The 13,484-nt window shown below is 35.8% G+C and overlaps 1 protein-coding gene across 10 annotated transcripts in view; it reads right to left on the reverse strand.

Moving 5' to 3' along the window:
* The window catches only part of camta1b (calmodulin binding transcription activator 1b), a 375,185-nt gene that overhangs the window by 336,710 nt on the left and 24,991 nt on the right, over positions 1-13,484 (reverse strand). For all 10 annotated transcript variants that reach the window (XM_055183906.2, XM_055183913.2, XM_055183908.2 and 7 more), the window contains one exon: positions 10,330-10,433. In XM_055183906.2, the coding sequence (XP_055039881.2) occupies positions 10,330-10,433 (104 nt within the window). The remainder of the gene's footprint in view (positions 1-10,329; positions 10,434-13,484) is intronic.

Here is a 13,484-nt window from a genome sequence, read left to right on the forward strand (position 1 = left end):
ACAAGAAGGTTCAAAAGTTGTCACTGGGCAAAAAAGTGCACTTTTTACCTTAAAGTTGCATATTGGTACTTCAAAGGTACATATCTGTACGAAAATGGTACATAGTAGGACCAGTGACAACTTTTGTACCTTCTTTTCAGATTGTCCCAGTAGTTAGGATTTTTAACCATGTGAAGTCCTCGGTTATAATACAACATCCATTTAAGGTCTAATAAAATATACCTGTATATGTTTTTTGTCTTTAAAACCACATTTACACAACTAAAAAGTCCTATTATTTAAACCTGCAATGCTTTAAATGGTAGACTTTGTAAATAGATTTGTTTTCCTGGCAGTGAACTTACAAAACCTGCAAACCTGCTTAGAAGAACATGACAATTTTTTCTGGACTAAATAAATCAACAATCATGTAAGTTAGGTGGCTAAAATATTTTTTCTGTGATTAGTTATGTGTCTAGATCATGCATTTTAAGATACAGCTGAATGTTTTGATTATATAAGATTTTGAGCTTGTTATGTCAATGTTGTAATTTTACAATGTTGGGCCTGAAGGGTAGCAAAATTTACCTGTGCACCTTGCACATTACATGAATTAGCTGTACTTCTAAACCATTAAAAATTTACTTTTTTTTTTTTTTTGGTAGCAACAAAAAACATATTGATTTGAAATGTCTTTAAAACTTTTTATTAAAAATCAATATAGTATCAATGTTATTAAATAAGTTTTTGAGAATTTAACAGTATTTATGTAGCAATATTTGAAACTATCTGTATCTTATATTTATAAAATATACCTAGCTGGTCCTGTTTTCTTGTCTGGGCTTTGTTTGCCCTGATTTCTATTTGCTGCATGAGGGCCAGGTGATAATGTTTTGGAATGCGGCGCTTAATTCTGTTTACAAACTTAAAGACGTAAAATACATTTTTTATATATTTAAAATGATGGATATAGAATGTACTACATGTTTTTTGCTTATTTTGTTCAAATGCATGATCAACGTAATTCTACAATTTATAATAACAAGAAACTATGCTTCTAACGACAGGTGAAGAGCTGTCGTTCAAAACGCACAAGCTTGCGATGCAGCTTGCGAATGTTCGTTTCTAAATATGCTTTCGGGAAACACCAAATCGTTGAACTTTGTCAGTAATGACAAAACTCACGACAGTAGTTGGCCAAAGATGCTTTTGGGACCCCCAGATGGCCACCAAAAGGTTTTAAGGGGTGCCCAAAAAAGACAAAGCAAATATGTAAATATCTTTCAAAAACTATAATAATAGTAATAACATTAATTTCTAAGTATTCCTATTTAACACAAACCCTTGGGAATGGTTACATCACAACACATCAATTCACCATACAGTCAGAGATTCAAAGTCATAAGGGAGGTAAATAAACACTGTAATCTTATTAGACTGTGAAAAAGCATATTCAAGAAACGATATGGAATAGACTTGTTTTGTCGATAAGGATTTGACTGAATACCAGAATGAAGCCAAACGGAGGTGGAACACTCTGAAAGATTACAAGGATAAACTTTTTTTGATAAAATTACACGCATAAATGAACTGTGCACCACAAGACTATAAAAATGAATAAAGAAAAGAAACAGTCCATTTAATCTTCCCCCTGGCTATTTAAAGTCGCAAATGCACAAAACTCCTCAGGTTTTAATCACTGCATTGGTCAACACAAACTCTCCAGCATCTTTCTGCATTCTTTCACCTGCAGATGCGCACCTTCACTGTTAACTGACAGCACAGCCTCTCCTCGAATTACTATTCTGATCACGAGTCAGGCACCTTCACAAATCAGCTTCTTACAGCCCAAAGCCTCCCGTTTGCAAAAACAAAACAGCGTGACCTTTTCCCCCATCATCTCCTCAGCAGCTCAGCCTCCATTTTATCAAGCATTTGCCTGCACAGAATCATCTTTAATTACAACGACAGGGGCGACATGTTCCCCGTCCCAGACGCAAAGAGGAAATAAATGTTGTTGCCTCTTCATTTTTGTTAATCAGGGAGTGTTGCTTTTTGGTTTGGTTGGGAAATACTTTAAAAATGAGAGAGAGAAAGAGAACACAAGCTGATGTACTGATGGTTAAAAAAAGGTCTGCATAATTTGTTTCCACAAGAGGAAATGTATTAAAATAAATCTCATGAACATCAAGAGGACTGACTTTTCTGACTTGAAGAATGAAATCAAACTCATCAGCATTGTGCTAATCCTTTCAGGGAAGCTGTAATCCTCGGGATAGCGGGACACGGATAAACCCTCTCCAGAGGGGATCCAGAGGATTCTTTTAAACAAGACTGATTACGCCAACAAGAGCGACCGCATGTCAGTGTAACTCTTGGACTGGGACAATATGTACAGGCTCGGTTTGTGCAGGTGTGTCATAATGTCATTCAAATATATTCAGTCAAAAACAAATAAAAACAAAAATACGTCAAAGCAGAGTTTATACCGACAGCAATCTGGAGTGACAACGTGGCTGGATTTGATTTGTTTTCAATGACAGTTGATGATTTGCGGTGACAGAGATGGCTATGCAATAATGTTTGACTTCATGCAAGTGCAACAATGTGGCGAAATTAAAGTTAAAAACTTTTTTGGAATAATGTTTTAACATATTACTTATCTGTGAGCTACATTATTTTTAATCACAAACGCAAATCTCCTCCCCTCCTTGAAATAATCTCTCTTTACTTTTGGTCCTTTGAGAGGACAGGGCCCAAGAAAATATTGCAGCGATTAGCAAACAGCAACATGACCCAACTACTAACAATCCAATCAATTCTTGATGGACGAATTCAAGTCCAGCCCTACCATTTCTCCATCTCAGAACCCGTTTTACTTGGATATACATCACCACAGGGGGGAAAAAGACAATCTCTACTTCTGTTTCATTGTGATTTTAATGCAAGAGTAATTAGGAAAGTCTACTTGGTACAACCATTTGAAGCAAATGTATTTCAAGAAATGTAAATAATAAATATTGAATGTAAGTATTGAATAAATCACACAAGGATTGTAACCAATAGCATGTTTAACTTAAAGGTTTACTCCAAATTATCAATTATGTTGATAATTTATTTATTAGAACACATGGAGCACAAATGGTATAATGTTTATGACCGATCGTCTCAGTCGCTACTTACTTTAATTGTATCCATACAAGACTATCAGTCTCTAACATAACATTAATAACAGTCATGTACAAGAGTCTTTGGCCACCATGCCACTATTAGATTTGTTGAATTTTCTACCAGTTTATCATATCTATCGGTTTATCGAACACCCCAATTTCAGGTATTTTCTGTTTGTATCACAATAAATAAAGTGAAAAATAAATATACTGTATGGATGGTCATTAAAACTTCATTAAAACAAGAAAGCTGGTAAAGACTATTAAAAAATACTGTCTATGTGACCTTCGACAACAAAACCGACCATAAGATGCACGGGTATGATTGTAGCAATAGCCAACAATACATTGTATGGGACAAAATTATTATTATATATTATATTAAAAATCATAAAGATCATGTTCCATTAAGATATTTTGTACATTTCCTAACGTAAATCTATTAAAAAATTTATTTTATTAGTAATGTTTGTTGCTAAGACTTCATTTGAACCACTTTAAAAGGTGATTTAATTTTTTTATAGATTTTTAATTTTTTTTTACACCCTCAGATTTCAGAATTTCAAATAGTTGTACCCTAAATAGTCATACCCTGAAGTAGGCTATCTGTGCCGCGACGCGTGGGTTGCTCCTCAGTTTAATGTTTTTAATGTTATAGCCATGTCTAAATAAAGGATTTTTATATTTTTTGATATATGAAGAGTGCCTTGGATTCCCCTTTTTTAAATAGTTGTATTTCGGCCAAATATATATATATCCTATCCTAAAAAAAAAACATACATCAACAGAAAGCTTTTTGATTCTCAATCTCAAAAAAAGTTACCCTTATGACTGGTTTTGTGGTCCAGGATCACTTATCAGTTCCAAACATAGGGTAACTGGCTTCAATTTTGGATGAACCATTATATTAATAATGGGCTACAGACCCAAAACAAATATAAAATAAATATTGTAAAACACATAATAATAATAATAATAATAATAATAAAAATAATAATAATAATTGTATTTATACTATTATTATTATTATTATTATTATTATTATTATTATTATTATTATTATTATTATTATTATTATTATTATTATAAATAATAAATACATGAACTATGGCTTCATTGTTTCAGTGCAAAGCTCGTACAGCTTTCACACGCTCGCAAAATAAAACTAATGAAAGCGGCGGAGAGCAGCCGCTTTGGTTTTATCAATACAAGGCTAAAGATGTAACACACAGTGTACAGCGCTTAAAGTCAGAAACGATGTAAAACATTGTGCTCAGTACATCACATTAGATAAATAGGCGGAGAGTAGGCGGTCTCTTGTGGCTGTTCAAACACATTTGACCACATGGGCGTTTACACCACAAAAGCAATCCGGTCTAAAGTTTTTCGACTACCTCTGAATGCGGTTGGAAGTGGACGAGCTCAAAAGTTTTACACCTGTATTTAGTGTCGTCCACTTGCGATCCGATCGACCAAAACATCTGGTGTAAACAGCCCCAAAATGTCCTTAAAAGAGAAGCAGTGATCCTTCAGCAGAGAATTCATGTTTCAGCTGCACAACACCGTAGCACAAACACCCTCGGTTAGTCTGTTCCCTCACTTAGAAAAGGTCAAAAAGCAACAGATGTACCACTGGCTAAAACTACATTATTTGATGTAATGGAAGGAGAAGCAATAAGTCCGGCTTAGGTGACAAGAGACCCTTCCCCACTCCGCAGAAGCCAAAGGTCTGTTTATACAAACACAAGCAAAATTTCCCAGCATTCCCTGTAGGGTAAGGGTTGACTAGTAGCATCTGTTTCCTTTGATTATGTGAGGAGAAACCCTTAAAGAAAAAGACCCAGAGGAGAGGGCCAGTGCCAGCCAACATTAAGGCGGAGTAACCACTTTCCTGGCACTATTTGCACGGGTAATACTGGATCAACGGTGCCAATATCTAGATTCAAGAGCAAGAAAAAATGCAACAGGGAGAGAGAATGGAGCATTGGATTGAAAGATTTAAAGTAAAATACGTGTGCCAAGAACTCAACAAGACAGAGACTCGCATGCAACAGCACTTTTCCTGACACTTAAAACTTTCAGATGCGCCGTTTGTCATCCTGGGGCAGATTATTGTGGAACGGCGCAGACGCAGCAACTCTCTGTAACTATATAAAGGCGCATTTGCTACTGTCAACAGCTACTCGCAGTTCAAAAGAGAGGGAATATTGTCCAGCTTAACATGGTTTTAATTCCTCTTGCTGGCGAATGAATCTTGCGTGATATCAAAGCTCGAGGGCACGGTCCCACTGATCTACATTATATAAAGGAAACCCACCGACTCGTGCATTTGCAAGTCTATAAAACATGGGGATTTTGTCATTGAGTCAAGGTAATACCATTCAATCTTCATGCAAGCTCTCTATGCATCCTCGGTGTTTGCTAAGAGACGTCCCTACGTTCTGCATGCATGCATGCATGAGCAAACTGTAATTTGCCACGCCCTCGCTCGACATGCCGCCTCATCCCGGAGAATCGTCTCTTCCGAAGGTGGGAAATGAATACATGGACCCCTCTTAGAGAGGTCAAACAATGACACAACTTCATACACAGGAGCTAAGCATCAGAAAACGAAACAAGCTGATCACGTCTACCCCTTTTATTCTATCTTCTACTATTTTTTAGGCATTTGCGATGGGGAAGCTTGCCAAAAAAAATAGACTGAAGGACACTTCGTCAATAGTAATACTCACGCTATATTAGCTGCATATTTAGCCATTACAATCTTTCTAAATTGCTTTAAGACAAAATCATTTATCGAACAGCGTGCCTGCTTAAATTCAACTTGGTTTGTGAATGAACTTGCTTTTTTCAAAGCAAGGACAGTCAAACACAGCCTTCGAGTTACGTGCCATGCTGTGGAGGCGTTTGTCCGAGAACAATGTCTATTCAGCATTTAAATCGTGCCTAGCATCCAAATCGCCCTTTCTTGACCAGAACTAAATCGAGATTAAACCCAGATCTGTTTTAACTTGATGGTTTATATTCATTCCTTCAGTGGTAATGTTTCTCTAGCAAGACTCCATGACTCCCAGCGGTTTGCAGTAAAGTACAAGAGAGCCATCACATACACACACGTTTCTCTAGGTATTTAAAATTAACAGCGGGAGGTGTAAAGCAACCGACAGTGAGAGACAGAGCGAAAGAAAAAGAGATAAAGACAGGAATTGACTTTTCGCCATCCCCCAGCGTTCACCCTCCTCGTGCTCATTACATCGCCATTATGGTTTTGATATTTTTTCTCTTCCTTTCCAACACACTGTCACTTTCATTCTTTAATGTGGTCATTCTGGTACCCAAGTGAAAAGACGGCCATGTCGTTACCTCCAAAAAGGGTCATTTCCCATAAGAAAAAGGGAAAGAGACGAATCTTACGTAGACCGACTGGAACAGTACATAAATATAGACCCTCCTCCATTTCCAGTCTGGAAAAGTATGCCCTGTGTGTGTAATAGATCCAATATATATAGAAAAACATGGGCTCGGACATGAGCCGTGCTTGTTTGTATGACCTGATGTCTCATTCGGCCCTGCCAGAGGCCTCATTATACCTGACCGCTGGTGGTGGTGAGCATGGCATTCAGCTGGAGACTGAAGCTGAAGGAGGGCGACGCTGGTGCTGTTTAGGATTTCGCTCTCATTAAGAGCTGTGCATGTCACCAGGGAGAGTTTCTACTCCTAACAGCCTCCAAAAGTAGCTCGGCTTTAACAACGGCCACTGTGTGGGTCAGCGGACATCTCCATCTGCAGTGCTTGCTTACAGGTTTCTTTACATATATATATACACACATTGTGTGTCTTTTTTGGTTACTCTACTGGTCCTTTTGGTTTCCCTCACTCAGTCTTTCTGGAGATGTCTATCCTGAAACCGCAACAATGATAGCAAAAGCGCTTGGGAACCGTATCGAGTCGTAATTCCTGTGAAGATGAAAAATCGCAAGCGAGTCATAACAGTCAGGACCGTGTCAGATTTGGGTAAAGTTTTCAGTAGTTACCCAAGCACGTTTTCTGAATGCATGTTTACTTCAAACAGTGCATTTAAGGGAAATGTTATCATGTCTGAGAAAGGCTGGATTTCTACTATTTTTCCTCAAAGCATGAAGGGTTTGGGTCAACATGTAACCAATTTTAGCCATTTGAAAAGTGGTCTCTGTGGTTAAAATGGAAAGGATAAAAAATTAATGCAATAATGAATCAGTCCTAGAATGTGAAGGGACAGTTCACCAAAAATGAAAATTCGGTCATAATTTACTCATCCTCATGTTCTTGTAAACCTGTATGAGTTTCTTTATTATGTTGAACACAAAAGATGATACTTTGATAAATGATAGTAACCACACAGTTGACGGTACCCTATTCCAATACTTTCCAATCCAGGTCCTCGAGCACCCCCTCCCAAAAAGTTATAGATATCTCATTATTTAACACACCTGATTTAACTCATCAGTTTCACATATGAACAATATGGGGGTGAGTAAATGATGACAGATTTTTTTATTTTTTTTTTTGTGAACTATCCCTTTAAGTATCCTATATAGAGTTGACCGATTTGATTTGAAAACCTTCAAGGCATCAGTTATGACCTACTGGTTGGCACACATGCTTTGGCACTCATTTTAGCGCACATCCCTTTTTTCCATTACATTTTCTGTCCTCCCTGTAATGGCAAAGAGCAAAAATGATTTTTTGCACATCTTGCATTTTTATTTCAAAGGTAAAGTGTGTCAGTTCTGCGCCAATAGTGTAAAACCAAATATCTTAAAATGATGTTTTCAAGAAGGTTTTACACACATTTCCCGACCTGGCATTTGTCAGGAATATAGGTAGTCCTGCTTCAAGCTGAAACCCAATTTATACTTCTGCATCAAGCGTACTTCGTATCCTAGCAGGGTCGCCTACCCTACGCCGTACCTCAATTCTACGCAGACAGCAAGCACTGTGATTGGTCCGCCAAAACGCCTCCCTCAAGTCGAAAAAAATGTGCGTTGCAAATGTAATTTAACAAAACATATTAAATTATACAAAGTAGTGATGTTGGTTAGTAGGCTTAATTTTTTTGGTTTAATTACACCAAATTTATGATAAATTAATGTATTTTATAAAATGTCATAAAACTGGGGCCCCCCTGGCACAGTCTCGCGGCCCCCCTGGGGGCCACTGCTCTACATCGTCATTCTGTGTGATTTTGCAATAGTACAATTTTAAAATAAGAACTATAAAGCAGAGTTGAAGAAGGTAAAATGATCTTTAATAACAGACGGAAAACTTTACGACGCTATGGAGGTTGGGCACGCGGAGGCACAGAGGGACAACTACACTCTTGGCTTCCAAACACGAAGGACCCGCTCTCGAATGAAGAGGGGAGAGAGAGATATATATCAACCTCTCTGCATCACCCTTTCTTCATCTGCAACACAAAGTCAAGCAGCGCACAAAAGAAATCCACTTGCATTCCCCATATCAAACCACGCTTTCAACTTTACCGTAAATAAACTTTTACGTGCAAGATGACACAACATCAGGGCTTTCACTTTTTATAAGTTATGGCTGCATTGAAATGGAAATGAAATTGAAATAGGCCATGTGTCATCATAGGACATGAGGTTCTTTGTATCCCAGAATCCTTAGCAACATGTCGCATCATCATCATGCTTCTTAAAGGACTTTAGGGAAGGGTTAAATAAATGGTTGTAATATTTCTCAGACAACCTGGAAAGGAAAGCTATATATTTTTTTCTTACATTTATATGTAATATAAATATATCAATAAATCAATATATCAATAAATAAATATAAATAAAATATATATAAATTTGTGAAATAAGTGAAGACACATATATTATGCAAAAATTTATTCATAATATTATTGAATTATTATAATATTTTGGATCCCTTATTATTTCGTATATCACTTATATTAATCTTATATAATCTATATAAATATCAGTATATCTGTCTCCCCGTACCAAAGACATTTATTTTTGTGCTGCTTATTGTGTTTTTATTTTTCAAATATTTTGTTCCTTTATTTCATGATCATTATCATCACTGCAATGTGAAAAATTGTAGCAGACTAGTTATTATAATCACAACCAGCACTTTAAATACCATCAATATGTATAGGTACTGAAATGCAATTGAACTAACCTTATCGTTTGCATGAGAGTAAAGAGAATTTAGTGGGGAATGTTTCCTAATGATCAAATAATGTCACGATGCAAAGATCCTAATATGCATTCCCTCGAAGTGTTTGGAAATTAGACATTTAATTACAGTGTACACAGTTACATTTAATTTACATTAAAATACAATAAAGGGAATGTAAACAACCTTGTTGTAAATGTTGCTTTCAATAACTTTCATGTACGATTTGTTATAATGCTTAACGGGGACCAGACTGTACTGAAATGTTGAATTTTGCATTGGAGACAATTATATAAAAAACATTTGATTCTTTTAAGCAGAATAGTGCATTTTTTGCCAAACATAACTATCATTATTTTAGTGGACATTAATTAAAAAATATACACTTTTTATGTGTAATTTGTATAGATTTGTATAAATGAATCAAAGTGAAAAAGAAGGTTGTAGACATTCATTTGTCTAAATTTACTAATTGTTTGGTTAAATATAAATGAAATGTTACAATGTACCCTGTAATAAAATGTCCAATTTCAAAACACTTAAGGCAATGCGTCTTTATTATCACAAGGTGTAGCTTTGTTGTACGGTGTTTGTTAGTTAAACACCAGTCTGATTAATCCACAATAAATGTAATGTAATCAGTCAAAAAAGTCATTGGGCTCTCACTGATTAATCTCTCTGGTTAATGGTAGTTATCGACAGGAGAAAAGTAAAGAACTGTTTTTTGAGATCGGTTGGTCGATCCCACTTTGGTTGGTTAGCTAAATCTAATAATCTAATTCACAGGTACTTGCTCCTCTGCATAGTAAAAAGAAGTCAAACTTTGCTGTGAAACAAACAAACTAAGAATTGATTTCTGGAAACAATGTGGAAGGTAATGAAGTTTCTCTATTAAATTAAGATATTAATACAATAAAGGCAAAACTTGTCATCACGTGGCAATAATGTCCTGCAAAAAAAAAATAAAGAGTCAACATTGGGAATAGAGGCTTCCTACCTCGTTGGTGTTCCAGCGATGTCTCTCCTTGGGAAGGGAGGAGCATTTGGGAAGGCATTCCAGAAGCTTCTTGGGCAAGTAGATTTTCAAATGTCCATGTTCATCTGTGAACAACATTAAAAGAATGATTTTAATTTAGACTATGATCAAGATTAATAAAACATTCAAATAAAACATGATACTGTGCTGTTCAAGTGGATCTAAAAGCCTAGGAAGAATTTTCTCTACGTTTACGTTATCGTTTAGAGACTTTTAATGAGTACCTGCATTACCTGTGAATTAAACTGTGAACTTGATGTTGTTAGCACCAAGTTAAGCTATCTCTATCTCAAGCCCTCTATCTAAAGATATGATCGTTTTTTTGTAGATTACACCATTGTTTGAATTAAATTTCAGTATTTCACCATTGCTCGAGGGACTCTTTAACCCATGTATGTTCTGGGTGAATTTGACCCATTTTGATTGAGATGTTGGAAGAACCAGTTAACTTGTGATTTTATTCTTGAAATTGAATTTTTCTTATTTATGGCCATGAACATGTATGCAAAGTTAGGATACACTGATATGTTTGAAGTGAATGCAAATAATTTTTCAATGATTTTGATGTTCACGGCAACTGTATTGACCCAAATGAAAGACCCAAATATAAATAAATATATATATATATATCTTTAGTGTATGTTGCTCTATTGGTGTTTTATTATCCTGAAATGGGGTAAAATAGCTTCTTCTCACTTTTATCAGTACTGAAAAAGACTTTTCCAGACACAGATGGTAAACGTGAGCAATCATTTCTATTAACAATATATGAAATACTACTTGAGTTATCTTTTTCTTCCAGAAATTTTGTCACTTTTTCTCATTTAGGCCCATGACCATGCATGCAAGGAAGGATACACTGATGTGTTTTTTTACACAAATACAACATTTTGATGTTCGCGGGTCAATTTGACCCATACTTTTTTGTTGCAACGCAACTGTATAGACACACATTAAATATATTTATTGTGTATGTTGGTGTTTTACTACCCTGTAAAGGGAAAAGTGAGTTTTTTCTTACTATTTTCAGTACTGATGAAGACTTCCTCAGACACAGAAAAGTAAAAGTGAATTATAGTTTCTAGTGCTGGGCAAAGATAAATCACATACAAAATAATGTGATTTTGCATAATATATGAGTATGTGTTGTGTGTAATTATTATGTATTTATAAATACACACGCACATTTATGTATGTATTAAAGAAACATTTACATGTGTATATATTTATTTATATTTTATATATTCTATATTATATATAAATAAATAAATAAAAAATTCTGAAATGTATATATGTATGTGTGTGTTTAAATATACCTAATAATTACACACAGTACACATTATATTATGCAAAAATGCACTTTCATTTTGTATGCGATTAATCGCAATTAATCTTTGCCCAGCACTAATGCTAAAGCAGATGAATTCAGAAAATCCAGAGGTGAATACAGGTGATGGCAGCTGTGCCCCGAAAACCCCAAAATGACACCAAATCAAGCACCATTTGTGTAAAATGCAAGCAGTCAGAAAGCACAAGCTTGATGAATTTGTACAATGAGACTCAAGAACAAAAGATGAGCCTGTTTAGGACAAAGCAATATTAAATTGTTTATTAAGGATGTTGTTAAAATATGCATTTTAAAAAAAGAAAAAGAAACCATGTTGAATAATGTTAACGTTACATACAAGTGGTTAAATGCATTTTTAAAAATCATCCTATTTATATTAAGTGTTTGTAATGTGTGACAAATAATGATACTAAAATGGTCCCGTTCATACCCAATTCCTTCTTGATTTCAGGGAATTGCGTTGAATGCAATACAGGTCGATTTGACTCAAAATCATCATGAAAATCGAACACAATACAAGGGTTAAAGGAACGACCCATGCCCAATGTTACGTTTGCAAACAGCTTTGACGTGTCTTTCAGAAAAGTAAAGCATAAACAGACCTCAAACAGGGAGCACTAAAAATGCAATGAACAAACTAAAAAAAAACACAAACAAACTTAAGATGTTGCTGTGATATGAAAGAGAACATATTTGGAGCACAAGGCGTGCAAAATGCTTTCATCCAGAAATGTTGTGATTTGTTTTCATTGAGTTTTTTTTTCTAAAAGTTCTCATTCGCTCTCTCTCTCTCTCTCTCTCTCTCTTATCGTGCCCGAGTGCCTGCTCAAATACATAACAACAAAATTAGGCGACGGAGCAAAAGCATTTCAAGGTTATTGATAACCGTTTGCATCAAGGGCTCAGGCTTCTTAAGGAACTCAATGTTTAGCCCTGTGGGAGAAGGTAGTTCCACATTGCGTGCCGAGCTTGCTTATGGATATAAAAAAGCGAGTGAGTGAAAGGAACAGAAGGAAAAAGAGAATGAGAGAGTGACTGAGATGTGTGGAGCGTGTCTTCGGTAAAAGACGAGAGAGACGAGCAGATCTGAGCGGGATGAAGATTGCGTGTCCATAGAGACACTGCTTAACAACCTCTCCCACTCCGGCTTTAAGGACAAACAGATAACTGGAGGGAAAAAGACCCACGGTGAGGGTTAGATCACTTCCTTCTTCATAGTCTTACGCTGCAATCTAATGCACTTTGTTTGTGTTTTACCTGTGAATGAACTTGGAGCCAGATAAATAATTCAAATCCCTGAAGGAAATGCCAGAGTCCATCAAGACAGAGGAACTGCAAACATCCAATTCTGTTTCAATCTCTGTTCACAACTGATGGCAAATATGCTGATCAGATCAACGCATTTAGTCTTTAACCTCGTGCCATGCCAGAGAAAATTTTTTATTGCTTTTTTACAGCTCAAAGCTTAACAGAATTCTCACTGATGTTTCATTTAAGTTTCAAATACCTTTGGAGAAATAAAATAAAAAATAAATGAAGCAAACTATAAAAGTTGAGACTTAAAAATCTACATAGAAAATTAGGTCTTGAAGAATTTTATGATTAATGTTTGCATGTATTTTAGTAAAGCTATAAGCAAATGTGACCCGTGCTGGCAAAATGAGCGGGTATGCACACGGTCTAATTTTGAGCTAGAGGCAAAAGTATAATGTAGGTTTTTCGTAAAAATAAATAAATTAAGCCCTCGTCTAGCGATCCCAATGCTCTA

The sequence above is a fragment of the Misgurnus anguillicaudatus genome, chromosome 14 (genome assembly GCF_027580225.2).
Source record: "Misgurnus anguillicaudatus chromosome 14, ASM2758022v2, whole genome shotgun sequence".
Classification (NCBI taxonomy): Eukaryota; Metazoa; Chordata; class Actinopteri; order Cypriniformes; family Cobitidae; genus Misgurnus; species Misgurnus anguillicaudatus.